At 43.3% G+C, this 24,418-nt stretch overlaps 4 protein-coding genes across 10 annotated transcripts in view; all 4 read right to left on the reverse strand.

The window, feature by feature from the left end:
- Positions 1-4,879, reverse strand: part of LOC130131566 (mitogen-activated protein kinase kinase kinase kinase 4-like) — a 56,349-nt gene extending 51,470 nt beyond the window's left edge. For all 6 annotated transcript variants that reach the window (XM_056301310.1, XM_056301309.1, XM_056301306.1 and 3 more), the window contains exons 1-2: positions 4,643-4,879; positions 4,180-4,245 (exon numbers count right to left, since the gene is read on the reverse strand). In XM_056301310.1, coding sequence (XP_056157285.1) covers positions 4,180-4,245; positions 4,643-4,699 — 123 coding nt within the window. In that variant the 5' untranslated portion in view covers positions 4,700-4,879. The remainder of the gene's footprint in view (positions 1-4,179; positions 4,246-4,642) is intronic.
- Positions 4,880-7,754: 2,875 nt separating this feature from the next.
- On the reverse strand, positions 7,755-11,987 carry chst10 (carbohydrate sulfotransferase 10). The gene is made up of 5 exons (XM_056301449.1): positions 11,851-11,987; positions 11,646-11,755; positions 11,226-11,451; positions 10,906-11,011; positions 7,755-10,569 (listed from the first exon to the last, which is right to left on the reverse strand). The coding sequence occupies exons 1-5, from the start codon at positions 11,954-11,956 to the stop codon at positions 10,017-10,019; spliced, it is 1,101 nt and encodes a 366-aa protein (XP_056157424.1). The 5' UTR covers positions 11,957-11,987; the 3' UTR covers positions 7,755-10,016.
- Positions 11,988-13,130: 1,143 nt separating this feature from the next.
- LOC130131642 (60S ribosomal protein L31) lies at positions 13,131-15,620 on the reverse strand. Its single transcript, XM_056301408.1, has 5 exons — positions 15,570-15,620; positions 15,018-15,121; positions 14,233-14,358; positions 13,284-13,396; positions 13,131-13,200 (listed from the first exon to the last, which is right to left on the reverse strand). The coding sequence occupies exons 2-5, from the start codon at positions 15,119-15,121 to the stop codon at positions 13,169-13,171; spliced, it is 375 nt and encodes a 124-aa protein (XP_056157383.1). The 5' UTR covers positions 15,570-15,620; the 3' UTR covers positions 13,131-13,168.
- Positions 15,621-16,462: 842 nt separating this feature from the next.
- The window catches only part of zc3h13 (zinc finger CCCH-type containing 13), a 34,296-nt gene continuing 26,340 nt past the window's right edge, over positions 16,463-24,418 (reverse strand). For both annotated transcript variants that reach the window (XM_056301239.1, XM_056301240.1), the window contains 2 exons: positions 21,117-21,280; positions 16,463-18,220 (listed from right to left, as the gene is read on the reverse strand). In XM_056301239.1, the coding sequence (XP_056157214.1) occupies positions 18,008-18,220; positions 21,117-21,280 (377 nt within the window). In that variant the 3' untranslated portion in view covers positions 16,463-18,007. The remainder of the gene's footprint in view (positions 18,221-21,116; positions 21,281-24,418) is intronic.

Here is a 24,418-nt window from a genome sequence, read left to right on the forward strand (position 1 = left end):
GCACTCTTCCAAGCACGAATGGAATCTGGCTCATCTCCAGAGGGAACGGCTGCCCTCTTGGCTTGGCTCCCGTGACCAGTGGTCAAAGCTAGGCAGCCACTAGCGATGCTGCATGGCCACAAGAGCCCTGACGCAGCAGTTCACATGTCAGAGAAGCATTCCGTCAAAGCAGAAGCCCAACTCCACAAAGAAGATGACAGCAACCTTCATGTTAGCCAACTGCCATTGTAAATAATGTTATCATTATTATTATTAAAAAGGAAGCTGAAGAGGTAACAATGTCGGAGACACGGGGGTGAAGGATCGGTTGGGATTTGATTTCACACCAGCAGTAGCAGGTAGGACTGTGACCGTATGGATTTTTCTTACCACGGTGGAAAAGCAACGTATCCCCGCGTTTAACGCCAATACCCCCCGGAAAGAAAATTCTTTCTACAAATGTGGCATATGTCCTCATCCAATTTATTGGCTGCCACTTGTTGTCTGGCTCAAAGCCAAAATGTGCCCGACTAGGTGACGTAATATTTGGCTTTGGAACTAGATTTGTCACCATTGTTGAATTGAATGTCTAGTGGCGAGTGTCGACGAAAACTGTTCTCTTCTCTCACACGTCTTTTCTCTCTCTCTGAATGACATCTCCTTTCTTTTTCTGCGTGTGAATGGTGTGATGTGAGTCTCCCTTGTGTGCACGTGCAGTGTGTCCTCCTCCCAGATCTCCATGGTGATGGTGGTTGCCACCTGGACACTGCTTGGCCTCATCACATTTTTTTTATACATCTTATAAATCCATACAATTTTGTTATCCTGTTTCAATGTTATATCCTTCTCTCACTAAGATGTGTAACTTTTTTGTTTTACATGGTGATGTTGGTCGCGTTGCTTGGGTCCTGGGCTGTTCCGGTGGCATCTGGACACTGTTTGGCATCCTCCTCATCATATTCCTCATGTATCTTATAATAATTCCATTATAGTTCTGTTATCCTCTTTCAATGCCGTATTCCGTAATTGTGGAATTGTGTAAACACAACATCCATTGCACGTTGTCTGTCTTGGGCGAGAGATCCCTCCTCTTGTTGCTCTCCCCAAGGTTTCTTCCTATTTTTCTTTCCTGTTAAAGGTTTTTTTTTTTTTAGGGAGTTGTTCCTTATCCGATGCGAGGGTCTAAGGACAGGATGTTGTGTTGCTGTAAAGCCCCCTGAGGCAAATTTGTAATTTGTGATATTGTGCTATACAAATAAAACTGACTTGACTTGAATTGACTTGACTAGTGTCAACTGTATGGCCGTTACCACATAAGAGAAGTGTGTTCACTTCGCTATAAGCACCCGCGATTAAAATCCAACTCCAACTGAGAAGTTTGGTTTCTCCAGAAGCCCTTGAACATAGGATGGAAGACAGTCAATAATGATAACTAAATATTGATTATTGTCTTTATCATCATTATTGTGTTTACATTCATATCACTCAGCATATGCAATCCTGAACTTCCACCAGTAAAAATAAAAAAATAAATAAATCAATTTTGTGGAGACGGCAGTATTGAGATCAACCCTGTGGTAGGCATTACATGACCGCGGTATTGCGGTCATCATCACAGCCCGAGGAGCAGTTCTGCACATGGCTCCAGAAGATGGTTTTCAATACACCATCACTGGGCACCAACTGCCGCAAAATCTGCTGTTTTCCCTTCTAGTCATCGGGACCCAACGTCCCACTGGGTTTCACCTCATTTAACTTCACGTGGCTCCATTCTAATTAGGTTCACTAACTTAGACATTTAGTGCTAGGTGAGCACGATTAGATACCCGTTGTTGCAGAAAACTAGTAGTAGCTAATAATAAGGGGGTCAGAGGATTGGAGTTCAGAACCAGTGACCTACATAGGACTCATGTTGTCTGCTTTGGCAAGTTCTCAGAAAGCTCGTTTAAGGGATACATGAATCAAAATTTAATAATCCAATTTAATAATTTCAAGCGTCTAAATGACGACATAGCATCACTGGTCACCACATTATGATCTGCAGAATAATAATGTCAAAAACCAAAATACTGTGCAGAGTTATGTTGTAAACAATGTTTTTGACTTGAAAACTTGTTCATCAGCTCAATCTTTGCCAGAGGCTTACAGTGTTATTATAATGACAAGAAGAGCTGGGGGAAGAGGTCTGAAAAGAATCAAAAGTCACCGCAAATCAAGCTATGACGAGGCCTGGTCACATTGTCTTATCTAAAAGAGGGGTTGCAAACTGTGACCAAGTGCTTGACAAAGCAGAAAAAGCCCACAGAGGAAGAGGCAACTCCACCCCGTTTTCAGTTGGGGGGGCCGTCTTGATTATTCAGTTAGTTGGCGTTTAAAAGCCGACAGACAAACACCTCCTTTCTGTGGACCTAACTGACTGGTTGGCCTGCTGACGGGTTGAGGGAGACCCAAAGACCAAAGAGACAAACTCAGCTTTGTGAGTGCGGTGGGCAGGTTCTGTCTGGGCCTGGACAGCTGCTCTTATGCCAGTGCCCCCAACCCGCCCCACCCTCCTGCTGCATTCATCCCGCGGGGCACATGCTCATTCAACTGACTAACAACGCATTCACTGCACTGACTGGCAGTTGATCGACAGCAGGCTTCTACTTCACGATAGCTTTAGTATAAGACCTCACTGGGCATAGACTGAGATATGGTCTATTGGGGCTTATCTAGGGCCAGCTAATACAAGCAGCTCTTTGTGTAAACTGTAGACTCCTCGAACACTCTTCTGCTGTACCAGCTTCATTCCCGTAGAAGCACTCCACAAAGTGGAATTAGCAACTGACAGCCACAAGAGCAAGAGATTATAAGACCAAAAAAAAAAGAAAAAAAAAAAGAAAGAGGCACAGTAATTCTACGTCCCACAGGCCCGGCTCAAAACCATCTGGTACAAAGATAGCACACATGCAAGTGTGATGGGGTTCCCCCCCCCCTTTAATAACAATCGTCCACACCTTTTCTTTCCATTGCACTGGGCTAAGTGAGCACACAGTCATGATTTCAGGTCTGGTGATTACATGCGCAGGCACACATGCGCACAGATGGACTCTCCTCAGCCAGTCAAGACAGCCTGGGCGAGATCCTGTATGCTCAGAGCACTAAGAGGAAGAGAATGCAGGTCACTAGAGCACTGCAGGCCGTCAGAATTAAATGCTCAGCTTAGCCGTCCGCTTAGTGAGCATCCATTTCGTTGTTTTCCAGCAAGCTTGCCGCTACTAGGCTACTGACAGCCCAGTTGTACTTTAGCAAATCTAGCTTTCTGGTTAATGTGCAAGGCTATGGATATATGTCACTCGAGTGAGTGGCAGGCGACAAAATGGAGTGAAGCACAATAAGGGGCAGGGATTGTACCGACTACCTAGCAACAACTACAACACAAGAAGGCCATTACAACAGCGGCTCTCCGAGGACTTATCTTTCCAGGGAAGAGAAAGAGAGAGAGAGAGAGAGAGAGCAAGAGAGAGACAGAGAGTCACTGACTTCCTCTAATCTCTCTCTCTCCCTCCTTGGCAATATCTTTCAACGGCCGTGATGTTAATTTTCAACAGGGAAATGTGACACCGAGAAGCAGATGGCCCATAGAGCGGGATTCCCATCCACTGAGCTGGAAAAGTCATGTAACACAGGATGTGAAATTTGATTTTACAAAAGGAATATTATGAATATAAATATGTTACATGGGTTTTGGCACAAGAGGCACCACCAGTAGGACCGGGGTTACAAATGGGAAAATTTCCTCTTTCTAGTTTCCTCAACTACTTCTCAAACAGGGATGCAATGTAAGGCAGAGGGACACACTTAAATGCAAACTGACAGATTCATCTTCCACTCCAACTAAACAAACAATAACGGCGAGGCTCACATCTGTATGCAAAATGAGAGAACAAGTCTATTGCATCACCTATATGGCGTCACTAACAAGAAGTTTTATACACCTCTGTCCCGAACAATTCCCGATTACAGGCCTCCATACCGTGTGATGTCAATATCTAACAGACACCCCCCCTCAGTAAAAAATGTCAATCGTTCCTTGGTTTAAATGAGATCTAATAACTAAGAAACCCAAGTGGTGTGTGTGTGTGGGGGGGGGGGGGTTTGCAGCTGGATCTCAACCTCCAGTCTTAATAGGACAGGCCATGCAGTGCGCCTCCAACCAACCTTGTATACTTGTCCATAGGTGCCATTTCCAACCACTTCAACCAGCTCAAAAATCCCCGCTGGATCCTGAAACGAGAAAAAGGACAAGCCGTCACATTTCGGTTCGCCGAGAACTTAAGAAAGCGTGGAAAATGTGTTGCAAGGGACCCCCGTCCACTTTTTTTTTTCTGGCAGCTGTTGCGTCTGGTCTGTCCTACATGCCAAACACATCCCGAACAAAGGAAAGCCAGACACTGGCAACACCTCGACGTGCCTCAGTGGTCATTTTTCAGCCGTTTCACAATAACAGGTAAAAAAAAAAATCGCAATGGGGGGGAAGAAAAAAAGAAGGATGAAATCGTGGCGCTATCGATCGGGGGGTCTGAGGGGTTTTACATTTTTGTTTTTTTTTTTTAAAAATGGCGAAAATGTTTCTCAGAGAGATACCCCGACGAAAGAGGCAGCGATTCGGGAGAGCACTCACCCGCAACGAAGCCAAGTCTATGTCTACCAGACTTTTAGCCGGAGAGTCGTTCGCCATCTTTCAAATGAAAACCGTTCCTTCCTTCGCGTTCGTGAACAGCAGCAGCGGTGTGCCGGTGGTTCATTGGCGGCGGGGCGGGGAGGGGGCGGCGGATTACAGAAAACGGGGCCCCCGGTCGTGTGATTCCTCTTTGTGCTCGGCTCCCGTAGCGGCGGACGCTGCTGGGCTTATGGCCGCTCCATAGCGAGGTGGCAAGCGCGGCCGTTTCGCAGCACGACTCCCCCGCCTTAGCTCCCTCTCTCTCTCTCTCTCTCTCTCGCACTCCTCCTCCGCCTCCTTCTCCTCCTCCTCCGCCTCCTCCTCTCCGCGGAGAGGACAGGAAAGCCGGTCGGCTGATTTCGCGAAGAGAAAACGACCGGACTCGGTCGTCGAAACGGAGAGTCTGCTCGCTCAGGGATTCGGGCGATGGCGGCGGCGGAGTTCACCGGTACACGAACCGGACGGTGAGCGGCCCCCTCTGCCAGAGAGCATCATTCTTGGACATGCGCACTGAGAGCCACCAGTGTCAATATTGATAGTCATGGGTGTGGCAAGGGAACAAACATAAGCGTTATGTCCATGGGTGTAGCTAAGGGGGGTCGGGAGGGGGGGTCGTTAGGAATAAAATAAGCACATAGGACGATTTTTTTAAAATCCTGAATTATCAATCCCTTCGTTAAATTACAAGTTTACGTACACCATGTATCCGTACCTATTGTAGGGCAAAAGATGACTTCCCTGCTCGGGATAAAAAGGTCCACTTTTTTGAGGGGGGGGGGGGGTTGGTAGGATGGCTGCAGCCCTGCATGCGGTCATGTGCGACTGCTAATTTGCAAGGATATGGTTTGTGGCATGCCCCCTCCCCTCCACCCGTTAGTGTAGAAGTCCAAATCACATGAATGATATCTTGGCATAATATTGGCATTGTGCTGCTGAATTATATCCTGTTTTTGTTTACGGGGCTCTGTGCCCTATCCCAGCAAGAATAATAGGGGGGGGGGGAGAAGTGTACATGTATCATACACAGTTTGCGTTTCTATATGTATCATGGCCACTTTGGATGTATCTGTCGTCTGTGGATCTGCCTGTGCAAACATTGCTTTTATTATCAAGCTAACATACACTGGAGCTACATAATGACCTTCAAAAAGTTGGAGATATGTGCACCTGATAATATACATATAAACACATTCATTTGGAAAGTTTTACTTAATTAGTACAACAACAAAAAAAATGACAGGACTAGCAAAGGTCATCTTTTAGACAAACTTCAACTCCACTTCGATGACACAAGGGCAACAGCGGCGGGGTGGACCAGTTAGACAAGATTACTGAATTTACCTAGCCCTGTTTTGTTGACGTTATTGATTACACACACACATACACACACACAGAGAGACACACACACACCTTATTTTGGGGGCCTTAACATGATGCTTAAGCGATTTAACTGCCACTTAAACCAAATAATAGCTTGAAAGCCACTTAAGAGCATTCTGCAATAAGATAACGGAGCAAACCTGACACCGATAAGGTAAATCCCTCTTCATCACTGGCCTATAGGTTTGTAAGGTGTTTGGCGTGTGGAGATCCGAGTCAATGCTCGCGATGGCTGGTTCAAATCTTATCCTCCACAACTCTATTTAGGCTACGGCCTTCACCTACAAAATGTTAAGAGATGACTTCTGAATGTTGTGTTACACCCATTTTGCTCGTTTAATAACACCAATTCATTGGGACACGGATTCATCCAGGTGTTAGATGTTCCCCAAACATTCAGGGTCATCCTGTCTCATGTGGCTCACAATCACAATCAGGGCCGGGCAAAGCCTTTTAGGGGCCTTATGCTGAGTTAGATGCGTTATCATGTGTTCATACGTTGCTCCGTTTTTATTAAGGAGTCCAGCATGTCCCATGGAAAACACCCCCCCACCATCATAACCTTGCAATGCTGATTGGTTATAGCGACCGATGTGGTTCTCACTATAACCTCATCATCATCATCATCATCACCACTTCATTCAGAATTTTTTTTTTCTGAAAGAGGTGAAACTCTAAAATCATCTGCTCCCATAACCCATTTAGTCCAGGTATGACAAGTCGGTCATTGTTTTATGGGTGTTTTGCCACCACTGTTGACGTGGACTGCCAGATGACTGTTATGACCTGAAAGGACAACTAATGACATTGGGGGGAAAATCCCCCAGCAAAGTTAACTGCTCCACATCCGGTTCCGAGGGAAAGGCAATTGGAAGATATTTTCTTGCCAAATCTACATTACATACACAATCCATTTCTGTTTCCCCAAGCGCTCAAATTCCCTGTCCCCTTCATCTGCACCTGGTCAGTTGTATGACTGAAAAGAGAGAAAGCATCTTTAATGTTTAGTTAGTACATTGAGTCATCGCAGTAATAATCAATTTTTAATGTTTTATCGCCATCTTGTGGTTATTTAATGTTACTGCAAGACTACGCACTGGTTGTGAACGCATCAAACCTTTAGAATGGGAATCATTTAGAAACTGACCAGATCTCCTCAGTCTTTACGACAGCTTTCTGCTAGTCAAGAAAAGAAGTTAAATCACAAATATCAGCGTTTCAAGAGGCCTTTTTCAACCAACCTACAAGGTGAAACTGCATCAGTGTTCTCATATCTGAGATATAAAAGTCCTCTGGTAAGTAAGGCATGTTGTGAAACAGCTTGTTTGGAAAACGTGCAGTTAATCTGGTAAAAGTACATATATCTCGCTAATTTCAATGGCAATATCACTAATAGAGTTTCCATGATCTAGAGAGACGTGGCATTGTGGTAAGGGCTGTTGGATGCCCTGGAAGAATTGACAGAAAAGTGATCACTGAATTGGTTTACAACAAACTTAAAAACTAATCGTATGTTTACCCCCATTAGAATAAATGAGAGGATATTCTCATTCATTCTGAGAGGTGAAACCAATGTTCACTGCAATACTGGTGCTCATGTGAGAAAAAACAAAAACAAACCCTGTACATTTCAGCCTGATGAATACTAAAGGACAGAGTGACAGCTCAATAAAGTCAAAGCAACACATGCAGTACACAGAACTTTATTACTTGCTACTTCTGTCCTCATATACTGGTTGACCACCGGTTAAAACGTAGGTCGTCACTTGGAGGCAGTTTTATCTCTGAGATGTTTTTTTTTTCTGGTCAGCAGGTTAATGTACCATATTATAAAACAGGTTGGGTTACAAGTAATGTTAACACAATTTACACAGTATAGCGCTGATGAGGACAAAAACGTCATCCAGTAAAGTTCAGCGCTCGGTTCCTTCCAAGTAGCTGTGCAGTTAAAAGTTTTTTTTTTTTTTGCAAACCAAGCACACCGAAGCAGATGCGAGTCTCCTTCTAATGTTAGAGGGCTGAAACGTCTAAAAGCATTTCTACAGTACACATCAGGGCTGCCAAAAGTTGGACCCGCGAGTGAATAGTTCTCCCTGTCCTTCGAAGGCCCTTCGGAGAAAGAGAATAATCGATTTTCTTGCCATTTCACGACAGTTCGAAGGCCGATTTTGCTTACAGGACTCAACCAATACGAAGCTCAATACAAAGTGTAACGATGTTTGTAGGATCTTGCTACATTTCCAAGTGATGAACGTCTAATCTCGTTTATCCTGCCATCTAAATCATAATTGGACCCTTGGCACTTGTCAAAAAAATCTAGCGTCCAAGGATTGCCAGTTCGAATCCCCGTGTTACGCAGTTTGGTTGGGCGACCCTGGGAGGCCGGATGTGGGTATGTGTCCCAGTGGCTGCACTAGAGCCTCCTCTGGTCAGTCGGGGCGCCTGTTCGGGGAGGAGGGGGGAATAGCGTGATCCTCCCACGCGCTACGTCCCCCTGGCGAAACTCCTCACTGTCAGGTGAAAAGAAGCGGCTGGCGACTCCACATGTATCGGAGAAGGCATGTGGTAGTCTGCAGCCCTCCCCGGATTGGCAGAAGGGGGGGCGGGGGGCACAGCGACCGGGACAGCTCGGAAGAGTGGGGCAATTGGCCAAGTGCAATTGGGGAGAAAAGGGGGGGGGGATCTGGGCAACCTTGATTGTCCTGACCTTTCTCGGCTCCCAGCGGTGCGAAGCACAAACTGACACGTGTCAAAACACATGGCGACATCCAGAAGCCTTCCTCAACGGGACGGTACAAAGGAACTGGTAATCCATACAGTGCAATATATAGAGGCTACATTTAAGAGCAAGAGGCTTGTATTCACTGGATTACAGAGTACTGTACGCATCCCTGCAATATGAGAACAATTAAATGAGTTACACAAATCATAAGCATGAGTGTCACGCCCAAATCTACAGTCTTTACAGCTTATAGTATTGCCCTTTTCCCACTCACGTTTCAAACTGCTACATATTCAAAAAGCATATCCTAGAATGTAGTTAAATTACAGAGTTACTTCAGGTTGGCTACTGTATACAATGGGCAGCAGATTTTCAAGTCTTAACTCTTGCTCTTTTAATTCCTGTCTCTCTTGCCTGTAAACTCGTACAGTAAATAACTCAAAATATTACAGGATGCTTTAGTGCATTTGTGCCTGGTACACCCTCCTACCGCAATCTACGGGAGGTCTGGCATGCAAGCAATGTAGAGTGCTTGCAGTATAAAATAAAATAAAATAAACATCTTAATACAATTGTTAAATAAGTCACTTTGTCAGTCACCTGTAATTTGGCAAACATAGCCACAACTAGTCAGTTACTCCAACCTGGGAGGCTAAAGTAGGAGCGAAGATATTACAGCCAACGGCTATTGCAACCCAGCCATGTACTTCTTTCTGCCTCGGTTGACATTTGACACTTTTCAATGGCATATGGTCAGCCACGGTTCACCTGCATCTCGGTGAACAGAAAATTGATTGAGTGTGCAGAGAAAAGCATAAATGTTGTGAATGCCAAGAAAGATCGCTTATTTCTGTTGCATACTCTGTTACGAGATATGCATTTCAGATGAGAAGATGAATGTGGAGGCTCAAGTACAGAATGTCAGTTTTTACTTCCGGATTGATATCCAACTCCATCTTCCTAGAGATGCAATTTGCTGTCTGTTAGGTTGGCCCAGTACATACGCTTACTTAAAATTGAGAGGACCAAACACTTTTGACACTGTTCCCACATGTATGGAAAAACAAAATACCCAGAAAAAAGTACTGGCATTCTGGTATTTTTGCCTCATATTGTTCTTTCTCGTAAATGTACAACAGAGATAACCAATGTTTGACTGTCCCAACACTTGTGCTTTTCACTGTATGTTAATGAGTCACAAAAAAAAAAAGACTGTCAGAGGGTCTTCTTCATTCAGTTCAGCAGGAAGTCTGGCTTTGGGTAGCCGAAAAGGTGGAAGTCGCCCTGGTAGCGCACATACAGACGCCTGATGTCTCGCTTGCTGATGCCTGAGAAGTAGTGCTCCACCTTGGACTGGTTGTAGCGGGTGATGCCCGGAGGTATGGCGGGGTAGGAGACCAGCTGGTTGATGCCCGCCGCTTTGAGGATGTGAGGGGCATCGTGCTCCAGAGTCTCGTGGTGGCCCACGACGCTGTAGTGGATATTGCAGGGCGCGCACAACTCTGCATACGTCACCCAGTGGATGATGTGCTCGCCGAACTGCCTGTCCATATGCCGGCGCCCTTCCGTGTCACCCAGGTAACGGATGAAGTCCTCAAAGCGCAGACCGCTGGCCGCGTGTTCGCCATCGCGGTGGCTCTTGCGGTACTTGCGGATGATAGCAGGCGCGATGTCGTGCTTGTACCAGGGCTCGAAGCGTGGGTTCTTCACAAACTTGTCCTTGAAAGCCGAGATCAGGCGCTCAAAGGGGTCTCTTACAATGAAGAACTTGAAGTAAGTGTTCAATCTGTTGGAGTATAGCAGAAGGTGAAGGTAGCAGAGTATGCTGTGGTTCTGCACGACTGGATAGAGTCGATGAAGGAAGACAAACATCCCCTAAAACATGACACATAACCTCTTTCTTAGTCTTAAAAAATGCAAAAGGTGACTCTCATCCACGAACGGATTTGATTAGCCAGTAATTATAATCCAACATTTTCTCTTTGCATAAAGCAATGCTGGTGTTTGGCAGTTGGATCCTTCGATATATATATTCTTTTGTTCCTTTAGGAACACAGGGTATACACACACCCTGTTTCCAACAACAGCAACCATAGATACAATTATGTGACCCAAAACTGACCTGTCAGTGATTTCCTGTGGTGTGAGGGATGAGAGGCGAGGCAGGCCGTTTCTCTCGTGGTCGTGGACCAGATTCTCTGGAATCTCCTCCACGGATGAGAACATTCCTGTCACGGACAACACCACAGCGTTAATAGATCAGAACAGGTGATGTCATGCAAAGTTGTGTCAAATATTATATGAGAAACAACAACCAAATGAAGCCAAATCTTGATCAATGCCTTATTTTGGGCATAGGCTGAATAGGAACGTTACAACTGACAAAGACACCCATCATAATCCTCTGTCGTTCCCCCCACCCTCCAGCTGACCCTCACTTACCATTGAGCACGATGAGGACCTTCTTCCACTGTGTGTTGCCCACTTTGGGCGTCTGACAGAACAGGATCTTGTGTTTGTCGCAGACAAAGATGCGGTCCAGGACAAACTTGCTGACGGGGACGTGAGTGAGATTCCTGAGGGTGGTGTTCTTACACACGGCCGAGAGCAACTCGATCCGCTTCCCCACCACTGACTGCCAGTCTGCCGCCGATGGCACTGCTGAGGGCTGACACACACACACACACACACACACACACACACACACACACACACACACACACACACACACACACACACTCAATCCCCTGACAGTTCCCTTATTTCAAACTTCCAGAATGCTATGAAAGAGAAGAATATATATATAATAGATAAGAAGAACAAGCCTGACACCGGTGGTGTATGACTGATGTGTTGAATTACCAGATCTGATGGTTTGGGAGCTGATTGTGGTCGGTTGGACACAGGGATTGACTTAACGACCTTGGCACCTGGTTCTGTCCAGCTGTGTGCATCAGTCTTCTCTCCATAGTCTTAAAAAAGTGCAATTAGTTTCTCTGCACTGAATAAATTGAGACATATTGAACACTGGGGGGGGGGCATACCAACGTGAAATTTGCCACCTTACCGTCTATGGCTCTGAAGTTGATGAACTTGCTGGCGAACATGAGGATGAGCAGCACCCAGCCGCAAGCCCCAAGGAGCAGCCAGTGGTGCCGCATGGTTTTAGACATCACCCGACGGCCATTGAAACACCCAGGCACTTCCACCTACACACACACACACACACAGCTAACCTGAGCTACACTGATGGGGGCTGAGGTTATTAACTAGCTAGCTAGCTTAGTTCACAGGACTGATGTATGGTGGCTGCGTATCTGCCGATACCCTGTTGTGTTCAGGCCAAACCAGTTTGAATCCGGATCGGAAACTGCTCTACACGCCTTAACTTGCTCTCTTCACACCGTGTTTCACGTCTATCTCCACTATCCTGTTTAAAAACGCAAACACGGCTACAAAGTTGAAGGCTTGGGTGGCTAAACTGACGTTAGGCGCTAGCTGTAGCCGAGGAGCGGTCCTCTGTAATGCCGACGTCTGGGCGGCGTTCTCGAAAACACATCGGCACCTGTCAAGACTGTTTCGGGATGCAACACTTCCGGAAACACGACTTAACCATTCGGGGTTTTCCTTAGAGACGCTTTTCGTGTGACATATTAACTAAACGAACCACGCCTGATGGGGACCAGTCCGGACGTGGTGGTCAACGTTTAGCAGGGTCCGGCCAATCTCTCTCTAGCTCCTCAGACTGCCATGTCACATGTATTACGGCGAAAAACCCCAATAAAATGTTTCTTACCGTCTTCTTATACCAGTAAATTCATAGCTGCAAAACTCAAGGTATTTTGCTGGTGCGATTGTTTACAGCTTTTAGCCCACTTCCATTACCGTTCTCGAGTTCGCGTGGCAAATGTCCTACACAGGCCACCGTCCCCCTAGCGGTCGTTCAATAGTCGTTCATTTTTGTGGAAGATACTACGATGCAACAAAGTGAAAAAAGGGAAATGTAGGGAAAGTGACAGGAGTGCAGTCACATTTTAACTCAGTATGAAAGTTGTCCTCTTTCCATGTGAGACGAATTTGTCCTCTGCCAGACACACTCATTCGTCAACATGATAAAAACAAAGCATTCTGATCAACAGTTCACACTGATGTCAGTGTGTCTAACGAAAATGGAAATGTGGGAAAAGATCAATCACACAGCTTACTAAAGAACATTCTACTGTGAAGGATTTCAATTCAAACACGGCATTCACTTGTATTCTCAGCTAAGGTATAAATGCTTTTTTTAGCATTTAAATCTATGAAAAAGATTATGGTCAAAAGTGTAATAAAGAGACAAGACACAGGTTCCTTTTATCCATTTATTTTACTTGCAAAGGAGACACTTAGTTTTCATCCACATTGACTGTCTGGAGTCCTGTTAAAGAGAGCAAAAAGAAATTAAGCATTTATTTTTAACAGTAAAATCATGTAATGAGTCAAGTCAGTTCCCCCATTTACCTTTGCATGTCGTGACAGGGACATATGTGACCAGGGTGTAGAGTTTGTTAGGAGAGTCCTCGTCCTCATTGCGCTTCCTGGACAATCGTACACGTATCCTGTATGGTACGTTCCTGCACAACAAATTAAGACCAACAATTACCAACTTAATCAATCCCATTTGAGAAAAAGGGTTATCAACCCAACTGTAGCAGGTGACATTGTGCTGTGAAGTTTACTCACAGGTGTCTAAAGGAAATTAAAGAAAAAAGAAAAGAGTAAATACATGTTTTAAAAACTGACTATTAAAAATAAATCAGAATTGTTTGAGATTTTTTTTAAATTCAATTGGCTGACCACCACTTTGCCATGTATCTATGGAAAACACAGCTTCATGGTAAGAAAACAATTGTGCCTAATAAAATGTTCTTGATATGACAGGGATCAAGAAAATTTGACTCCAAAAATACTGTCTAATAAACCTATTAATCGGCTTCTTCAAACAGGTTACTGCTTTTTTTAGACATTCTAAGGCATTGAAAAGTTGCAACGATCACTTCGAAGCATATGTTATGCCAAAGAAAAATACGATATTCACTAGATACAAGTTCCACAAAAAAGGGCAAGGGACTAGCATGTGATATGTATGATGTGTGTGTGTGTGAGTTAATTGTAAAGCGCTTTGAGTGGCTGTTGTAGCTAGACAAGTGCTATATAAAATGCAACTTGATTGATTGATTCTGACTGAACAGAAAATTAACTGCATATGACCAGGTATGCATTCTCCCACCATAATGAACTGCATGGCCTTAAATGATTAAAGCATATCATGCAATGTAAAAACAAACAAACATGCTTAACTTGGGTAGCTGGAAAATCACCAAGCCCCTGATAACAATCAACTCCAAGGTAATTCCTGAAACAAGCTTACAGATCACCTGAAACCATAAAACTTCACATTTCCTCTCACCTTACACCCTTGCTCCAAACTGCCTTGTTGAGGCGTGTGTCAATGCGTACGTCAGGGGTTCCCATCTCTTTCATGGCGAACTTGCGGATCTCTTTGATGGCACGTGGGGCTCGTCTCTTGAATCCCCTACAAGGAAACGGACAGCAGTTAATGTACCTGCATTAGACTAAGCAAGTCACAACTCCCCTGATACCGCATGAGGATTTTACATTCCAGGAAATGTGCAAAAATGTGCCACTTTAAGGGCTGAATTACACAGAAGAAAATATAATTTCGTGTTCAATAGGTTTTCTAGGTTTGATGACTTCCATAATCCTGAATTTTGGCTCTTGAGTCCCTTTCCACAAATGACTCCTCATGAAATATTTTCAGTGAGGCAACAGACCTTTTGTTTGAGGTCATGCAGTCAACTGGGACATCACACTGTAAAACTGTAGGTTTTGGGGTAAGATTTTTTGCAGGACGCTATTTTCGCTGTCATTCTCGATTGGCAAAACCGTTTATCCATTAACCAAGCCGCTTATGCTTAGTAGGGTCGCGGGATGCTGGAGCAGCAGCAGTAGTCGTCATTGGATAAAACCATTAATATGATCCTAAATCAAGGATACGTCAGCTGCTGTTAAGTGTTTAGGTCCAGTTTAACTAGCGAGTTTTAAAATAGACTCGAGATCAAATTCTAGACAGCTAAGGCCAAGAACCCAAATCACTGAAGTTTATTTACTGCAATAAATCAGGCAGAGCTATTGGGGTTTTCGCCACAGGACTCCTTTACATGCAGTACTCACACTCCATGGATTCGCTTGTGAACGTTGATGGTGTACTCTCTGGTCACCACCTCGTTGATGGCTGAGCGCCCCTTTTTCTTCTCTCCTTTCTTAGTCGGGGCCATCTACGAACACATTGAGATTCCGTGAAACACCGCGCACTGCAAATACTTAAGAGACGAGAACCACCGCCGGCTAAGCTAATCGTAGTTAACGTACCATGCTAGCTAAGCAGCTGCAATAAAGTGCATTTTTTTGAATGGCAAAACTTAATACAAATGCTACCTGCTAAAAATTTGACCAAAACTGAGAAATTAGAGTGTACACAGAGCATGACAAGCTACAAAGATATATAGGTAAAATCGGCTTTCTGGAGATACCCAGGGCAAGCAAATCTGAGTGTAGTCGTTCGCATTTTTAGGTAAATTTAGAAATGTGCAACCACAAAAAATATCATCCACGTGACTAAGAACGCTGAAGTTTGTAATAACATTAAGGATTAGTTTGTTAACAGCGTAAAGACTGCAGGATGGTATTGGATTGGGAATTATTTGTCTCAGAGAAAACACTCACTTCGGCTCGCAATTGAGGCGGAAGTTGGAAGGAAAAATTTGCAGCAAAGGAGCTTGGGTAAAGGATGCCAGTCCGTCTCCAATTGTGTTCGTATAGAAAACGTGTCTCGACAATCATTCCTGACAACGAACGATCGTCGCTTGAAAACACAACATATTTCTTCACTTTATTGATTTCAAATCCTCTTTTTTTGCGCATACTTAAGTGCAGATATAAACATGGTCGAAAGGGAGACATTTTCCACGTGAAGTTGCCTTTGAAATTATTAACGGTTATGCAGCTTGTCAACCAAACACATACAAGTTCTTGGAAAAATATTTTCTCCACAGCAGCAGATGCAAATCCCCCCCTTTATTCTTCACGATGTAGACATACATTTGCTTCCCTTGTATGTACAATATTCTGTACACCTGGCTGGTTGGAAGGACCATACAGCTGTGAAATTAGTGGTTTTTGACTACATGTACCACTTTGAATCTTTTTTTGTACGGTATAATGAAATATAGTATCTCTGTAAGGACTGCTAAAAATATTTATCCATATAGTTAAATGGAGTACAAGAACTTTAAAAAAATGCATTTTAAACATTGCAAGATGGCTGAACTTACCACTTAATTTTCTCATGAGGAAATCTTCTCTTGAGGAAAGACTGACATCCCCACAAGGTAATGTGGCCTTGATGTAACTCAAGTCATAAGAAATGATCAAATAATTCAGGTGAAAACTTACTGTATAAAGTGCTGCCCCTCCAAAGATGTGGAAATAAGTATACTGATCCAAGTATGAAGAAACATGACATTTACATTATTTCAGGTACCCAGTTGCCTTAGACTGGTAAACTTTCACAGCAATTTAAAAATGTCACTACTTTTATTTCACAGTGGAAAGACAAATTCAGGGGAAACACCGGAATTCGTTACTCAAGTCCCAAAATTCAGCTTAAATCTACGACAGATACATAGTAAACAAGTACTTTCCAACACCGCTTGTTGTCAAAATTGAATATCCTGGGCTATAACATCCAAAGCCCTGTTAAATGTCTGTAATGTCACTTGCAATTAACCGTTGTGTTTAAATGGCATATTGTCCCAGTGTTACTCCTACCTCCCCCAGCACTAATTCTACTCATTACTGTGTTCAGTAGAATACTGAAGTCAATGTATTCCTTCAGCCTTGTGTTGACTCAGCATGCAAAACCTGCTTTTATAGTGTCATTTGCTGGGCCAATGACTTTGGTACAACCGTATCCCAAAAATTCCAAGTTCCACCACCTGTTCAAGTCTCTCATTTGTGACGTACTCTGAATAACTGCACAGTCAACCACTGGTACACATGCCCAGGCAAAGATCTGAAATTAGAACTAATAGTTTGTTCAGTCATGTCATCTATACAGTCTGGTATTTTTCCTACTTGGAGATTTCTTTTTAGAATGGTAGGCTTCCTTTTCACTAGGTGTGGGCTGGTGAGTGTAAGATAGGAATCCCCCATGGCAGTGTTGGAACTCTGTTGTGCTGCTCGGCAGTCCCTAGTTTGGTGATTTCAGTTCATCTCAGGGAAGACACTGCCAAACCATACGTCATGTAAAGCGCAGTTCTCAGGAATGTCTCCCCAGACTAACAACTGTAATAAATTACATTCAAGGAAGGACTAGTTTGGCAGTGCTTATGCATTGGAAACATTCATTGAAGTCCTTCCAGGATATCAGTGCCATTGGTCAGTAACTTCACTGTAACAAAAGGCTGCACACATGTTTTTTGATATGGTGTAAACATAACTGAAGACAAAAGACAAAGCCATCAAGGATCACATTATTTGAAAGCTGAACAGTGACATCATACAAAGCAAAAGACCCATTACAAAAATCAACATCTAACCATTTTAATGCACAGATTTAGCGACCAATGCACAACATAACAGAACAATTTAGAATTCCTCAGGGACCCCCCCTGAGGAATTCACGTGTTGTGTCAGGTATTCCTGCCATCTAATCACAACAGGTGAATTTAATTAACTACCGGGTATAATAGAAAAACAGCAGTACAGGGGGTCCCTGAGGACTGGGTTGAGAACCAATGGTTTAGGTAGAGGGAACTGACACTTAAAAAGCTGCTCTAAAAATAGGCATTGCACAAAAGAACCACAAGAAATTTAAGGGTGCATTTTATGTCTCTTCTGTACATGTTTCTTTCATTTCTACTCACAAGGCCTCTTACACAACTCCATAGGCTAGTGTATCCAAATAGTCTATGGCACTGCATTCTGCTGATCAATCCCAGAAAAAAAAAATCTTATCAAGAAAACTTCTGAAATTTGCCCAGTCCCCCACAATGATTAAATAACAATCTATGTTGAAGGGGACAGCCTCGGGGGCAGTCAGGGACTAAAAGAAGCAAAGGCATATGCTTCACTTTCATGCATGTTACTCAAGCCCATTCCTCTTAGGACACACACACCTCAGGCTGAGCTGAGCTGGGCTTACTGCTGCTGGCTGCAGTTACATCAGCTGCTGCTGTTGTTGTGGGTGGTCCGCTGTCAGGCCGCTCTGGGCCTGAAGCCTGGCCTGCCATAGTCCTCCTAAACAGTCGCATGCTGAGTTGTAGCAGCTCGTTGTCCACCACTGGGGTAGTGGGGTACATCTGCTTTGTCAGGCCCTGGGGAACAGCAAGGGGGGAGAAAAAAAACAAAAATAGTTCTAAACAATTTCTTACACAAAGTTCAACTTCCTGAAAAAGTACAATTTCACTGAGTAAAACCAAGTACAACCAACACACATTTCAAAAGTCTAGGGATCCTGGTGACTGAGAGAAGTACAGACAGTTGAGAAATACAAGCAAAACTATGACCAGAAATGTCAAATCCAATTATTATAAAAAAGCTCTTGCTCATGACTAAAAATCTTAAACAATTTTGGGATAAAATCAAAACTATAGTTAATGCATCTGAAAAACCTTTACCTAATCAGATAAGAGTTAATGTTATATTGCATGATCCACTTTTAGTAGTTAAAGCATTTAATCAGCATTTCTCCGCGGTCTGTTCTGCCATAATGCCTAATCCTTCTATTGGTGTTGATTTTAACAATGTATTATGTATTCACAGCTCCTTCTCCTAGTCTGGGTTAGATGGCACTGAAACCAAATTCCTCAAATTATCATCTCACATTCTCATGTACACTCTCTGTGATCTTTTTAACATGTCTTTACGTACTTGAGAAATACCTGCCATATGGAAATGTTCACATATCACTTCCTTGGACAAAGTGAGTGATGTACTTGAACTCAATAACTATAGACCAATTTCAATCGTTTGTTCTCCTACAAAAGTATTTGAGAAACTAATTTTTGATCAATTGTCCTATTATCTCAATAAGAACGATATCTTATCACCTTTTCAATCTGGCTTTCGATCATATCAGTCCACAACTACTGCTTTGTTCAAACGTAAAAATTATATTTTCTTTGCATCTAACGACAGTAAATTAATTCATTGAGTTGACCAAGGCTTTTTATCTGGTCGACCACGACCTTCTTTTAGATAAACTTTAATCTGTTGGTCTGTCATGTAATGCTTTACTTTGGTTCAATATCGTCATAACAGAAAACAATGTGTTGTCATACAAGGAAGCAAATCCATCCAATATCCAAACCGCTTCCTGCTTTCCTGCGACCCTGAGAGCAGGAAGCAAATCTGATACATAAATACAACAACAAGGCATGCCTCAAGGCTTAAGTTTTGGTCCACTTCTTTTTTCCACTGTTATTAATGACCTCCCCTCAATTTTTCTGAATGGTGTGTTCAGCTTTATGCAGATGATACGGTAATATACATATCTAAAACTATATTAATTACAGATTAAAACTATTAAACAGAAACATTTATTTATTTAAAAAGATTAAAACTTTATTACAGATTGAATCAGCTTTGCAGTCTGATTTTAACACCCTACAACACTGGCTCGCAGCTAATAAATTACTACTCAGTAAAACTAAATCTCACACTATGATTTTTGGTACTCACCAAGACATTAAATCCAAATCTAAAGCTCATTCATGTGTTACTGCCTGTCTTGATGGTATACCACTGTTAAACACACCAAATACCTGGGTCAATGGCTTTACTCTGAACTTTCATTTAAATGTCAAGTTAATTATATTGTGAAGAAAATGAACATTAGCATTGGTGTTCTTTACTGATCCAAAAACTGCTTTTCATCTACTGTTAGAAAGAAGCTTGCATTAGCACTCAATTTACCAATATTGACTATGCTGATGTTGTATATAAGGCTGCATACAAAACTAATCTTCTTCCTATAGTTTATAATAGCCTACGTAGATTTGCTTTTGGCTGTCCTTTCATAACTCATCATTCTGCAATATATGAAACTCTTAACTGGCCCTCTCCCATCATAAGACGGTGACATTGGATGTGGTTTATTTTTAAATGTATAATGAATGGATATTTCAATTATCAGTGGAATGGAATATTTCAATTACCCTCACCATTTAAAACAGTTTATGGTATCATTCTCCTCTAATTATCAATTGAGACACTATACATCTCTTTTTTTCTGTTACTGCAGTCTCTAAGTCAATAGCTGAGAAAGCCTTTATGTTTAAAGCTACCTCTGATAGGAATAATCTACCTTTAAATATTCGATCCATATCTTCTTTCCACTTGTTCAAAAATGCCCTGTCTTCTTATTATAGGATCAGTTGTACATGTCCATAATAACACCTCTATAATTATGTTTTATAACTTTATTACTTAATGCTATCACTGACTTTAAAACTTTTTTATAATATATGAATGAATGAGCCATTCTCATGCTCTGCTTGGTGTATGATCTCTTGATTTTGTCTGTCTTTGTTTTTTTGTCACTTTCAGTATCGTTTAATTATCCTGTTATTTTTTTTTGGACCCCCCCCTCCCTTTTCTCACCAATTGTATCCGGCCAATCACTCCACTCTTCCGAGCTGTTCCGATCGCTGCTCCACCCCCTCTGCCGATCTGGGGAGGGCTGCAGACTACCACATGTTTCCTCCAATACATGTGGAGTTACCAGCCACTTCTTTTCACCTGACAGTGAGGAGTTTACCAGGGGGACGTAGCGTGTGGGAGGATCACACTATTCCCCCCAGTTCCCCCTTCCCCCCGTACAGGCACCCCCGACCAACCAGAGGAGGCGCTAGTGCAGCAACCAGGACACATATCCAAATCCAGCTTCCCACCTACAGACATGGCCAACTGTGTCTGTAGGGATGCCCAACCAAGCCGGAGGTAACATGGGGGATTCGAACCGGCGATCCCCGTATCGGCAGGCAACGGAATAGACCGCTATGCCACCCGAACGCCCAAGATTATTTTTGTTTTTTTGTTAAATTTTTTTGTTTAATTGTGCTTATATTTTATTACCGTCATTGAGGACCCCCTTGAAAACGAGACAGTCAGTTCAAGGGGTAAAGAATTTCCCAGTAAGACTGATAACAATCAAACAGCGGGATTTCAGACAGCTCTGGTCCTTTTAAAGCAGACTGAATAGAAATCCACCTTCTCGTTTTTAAGCAGCTGCCGGCGGATGGCGAAGTCTCTGCGGGCGCACAGGGCCTTGCAGCAGGGCCCCAGGTTCCTCAGTAGACCTGCTCTCTCCACGCGCCTGTTCAGGGCGGCCATGTTCAGGGCACCCAGGTCATGCTCAAACAGTTTGTCTGCATCTGGAAGCACAAAGAAGATGGTAGAGCTTAGACTTGTCTGAAAAGTGATTTACGCGAACACAGATGGGCCTGAGCATAGAGTTCTGAATGAATTTGAACAGCAGGCAGAGTAGAACTTCATTTTTCTGATTACCAAAACACAAAACACCTCAATCTTTTAACAGGCAACACAAGTGCATGGTTTGACTTTTGGGGGGGATCAAATTACAGTAATAAAAGCTGATCTCACTTCATACTTCATTTACAAGCATTGCCCTGGGAGCGAAATGACCATAATATCAACTAGGAAATAATGCAGGAAAAAAAACAAACATTTGTATGAAAAAGAATGAACTGGAAGCTAACTGGTGCAAAAGCTGTCATTCAAAGTTACCTCAGTGATGTAATGAATGTGAAAGGACGAATGATTGTCAGATTCATAGCCCAATCATTACAAGTTTTTTTTTGTTTTGTTTAGACAATTTTGGCATTTTCTGCCTTTATTAGATAGCCAGAGTAGAGAGACAGGAAAGACAGGGGAGAGAGAGGGGATGACATGCAGCAAAGTGCCCGGGCCGGATTCGAACCCAGGCCGCTGCGGTAAGGACTCAGCCTTATGTGGGACGTGCTCTACCATGTGAGCCACAATTTCAATGTTTTAATGGTCACGTCCATAATTGCACATGAAACTGGTTGTTGGTTTTGGTTGTTATGCAACTGTATTGTTTATAAGGGTGGGGATACCTGCAGTCAGTTTAGACTGATGAGGTCAACGTTGTATCCAGATGAACTGATTCAACCTTTGATTTTCTTACCTGGATTATTGAGCATGCATAAAGACAGTAAATGTTATCTGTATGAAGTCTGATAAAATAGTCGTCATTGCTTGGTCTACTGCCCCACAACAAATGCCTTTCCAGTTCAACCTGTTGTATCAAGACCTGAATAATTTAGGGCGGCACGGTGGCCCAGTGGTTAGCGTTGTTGCCTCACAGCAAGAAGGTCCTAGGTTTGAACCCTGGGGTTGCCCAACCTCTGGGGTCATCCCAGGTCATCCCCTGTGTGGAGTTTGCATATTCTCCCCATGTCTGCGTGGATTTCCTCCCACAGTCCAAAGACATGTAGGTCAGGTGAATCGGACCTATTCGGACATACTCACTTGTCCCTAACTGTGAACGTGTCTGCCCTGTGATGGACTGGTGGCCTGTCCAGGTTGTTTCCCCACCTTCCGCCCAATAAATGCTGGGATACACTCCAGCATCCTGCAAACCTAATTAGTATATGCGACTTGGAAAATGGATGGATGGATGCTTGGTCTACTTGCCTGATTAGGGTAATATTAACTAAACAGTGTGTTACACTGACTTGGTGCAAAATGAGGGCAGTAGCCTAGCCAGACTAAATTAGGCATATGTGTTCAATGAATTAATTTACAGAATGCATTTTTCTTGTAATAAATTTGCTGCTAGTTTTTTTTAAAAATCTCCCCCTTTTTTTCTCCGCAATTGTACTTGGCCAATTAACTCAACTCCCCCGAGCCATCCCGGCCACTGTTCCACTGCCTCTGCCGAGGACTGCAGACTATCACATGCTTCCTCTGATACACGTGGCGTCGCCAGCCGCTTCTTCTCACCTGACAATGAGGAGTTTCGCCAGGGGGACGTAGCGCATGGGAGGATCAAGCTATTCCCCCCAGCCCCCCCCCCGAACAGGCGCCCCGACCGACCAGAGGCGGTGCTAGTGCAGGGACCAGGACATATACCCACATCCGGCTTCCCACTCGCAGACACAGCCAATTGTGTCTGCATAACACGGGGATTTGAACCGTCGATCCCCATGTTGGTAGGCAACAAAATAGACCACCATGCCACTCAGATGCCCTTGTTGCTAGTTTTAATGACACATTTCTAATAAGTTATTTCAAGCCATGTTACAATGAGTTTCAACATATAATTTGAGAAGCAAGCTTATTTTCATGTATGACAGTTGTATATAGGTAAGATTTATATATTGGAGTATATATTTCAGCATCTATTTACAAAATTGTAAGCACAGAAATACTTGAGTTTCTATTGCACTGGTGCAATTTTTGTACTGATGTCTTACAATTGATGATTATGGCTTCTGGTACCCTAACTGGGCAAAGTGATCAAGTGATTTTTATCAGATTCCCAACTATTTAATTTGAGGGGGGGGTTAATTACTGTTAGTTGTGATTAGAGCTGGGTAACAAATCGATTTTATCAATTAATTAAAATGTATGGTTTAGGACGATGTTTAAAAATGAAGATTGATTTTCACTTTAACTTGGGTAATTACAGTACGGAACCGCCACTGCTTGCCAGCTTCCGTAGTTCATAGTAATGACTATCCAAACCCCAAATTTAAAAACCGAATACCTAACCTACTAGCAAATATCGGAATAGTCGGATCCAGCCCTAAAGAACATACAAACCCCAAACAGGGAGGACCTGGATCAGCATTTGAGCCCAGAAGCTCATTGCGAGGCGACAGTGCTCTGTTTCACTTGTTCAGTCAACCTCCACTCCCACAGGTATTTAGAAAAACATGGTTGTACCGTGTGTGACCACATTTTGTTTTTCATTCGACAATACACTGCAAACAAGAACTCATTTATGCTCAACGTTAAATATGTATATGTATATGGATGAAGCCTTCTGTCCATACTCTGCATTAATTTCATCTGTATTTCTGCACGTTTTCTGGGAGCTTGCGGATCCGTACGAACGGAGCAGTACCACCGGAAATACCACAGGAAATCGTGGGGGCAGTGTTACGCAGTGTAGTTAATAGCTCACGCGCGACCAGCCAGCAACATACAACTAAGAAGACGAAGAAATGGCAGAACTTTTTGAGGAAAGGCTGTGCGAGTTAGTATGTAGTTGCAAACATATTTATGATGTTACCTCGCCTGGGCACAGAGACAAACAACTGCTAAAGAACAGTTGGGAGGAGATTGGACGTGAATTGGGAGTGAGCTGGACGGCAGCGAAGGAGAAGCAGAGGTCTGTGTGGGACCGATTTGTTCGAGCCCACAACAAATCCATGAGCAAACGTGTGAATTTCGTGTGTATTTCCGGCAGCCTAGAAACCTTACCTCTGAACTCAGGAGTGAACTCTGAACTTAACTCTGAACTG

Source organism: Lampris incognitus, chromosome 21, assembly GCF_029633865.1.
Source record: "Lampris incognitus isolate fLamInc1 chromosome 21, fLamInc1.hap2, whole genome shotgun sequence".
NCBI classification, from domain to species: Eukaryota; Metazoa; Chordata; class Actinopteri; order Lampriformes; family Lampridae; genus Lampris; species Lampris incognitus.

Excerpts from the sequence above, each read along its gene's own strand:
- chst10 (XM_056301449.1), bottom strand. The coding sequence starts at position 11,956 with ATGTCTAAAACCATGCGGCACCACTGGCTGCTCCTTGGGGCTTGCGGC. Across the intron at positions 11,756-11,850 it reads CAACTTCAGAGCCATAGACG|ACTATGGAGAGAAGACTGAT; the intron begins GTAAGGTGGCAA and ends CACTTTTTTAAG. Across the intron at positions 11,452-11,645 it reads CTCCCAAACCATCAGATCTG|CCCTCAGCAGTGCCATCGGC; the intron begins GTAATTCAACAC and ends TGTGTGTGTCAG.
- LOC130131642 (XM_056301408.1), bottom strand. The coding sequence starts at position 15,121 with ATGGCCCCGACTAAGAAAGGAGAGAAGAAAAAGGGGCGCTCAGCCATC. Across the intron at positions 14,359-15,017 it reads CACAAGCGAATCCATGGAGT|GGGATTCAAGAGACGAGCCC; the intron begins GTGAGTACTGCA and ends GTTTCCTTGTAG. Across the intron at positions 13,397-14,232 it reads GTTTGGAGCAAGGGTGTAAG|GAACGTACCATACAGGATAC; the intron begins GTGAGAGGAAAT and ends TTTGTTGTGCAG.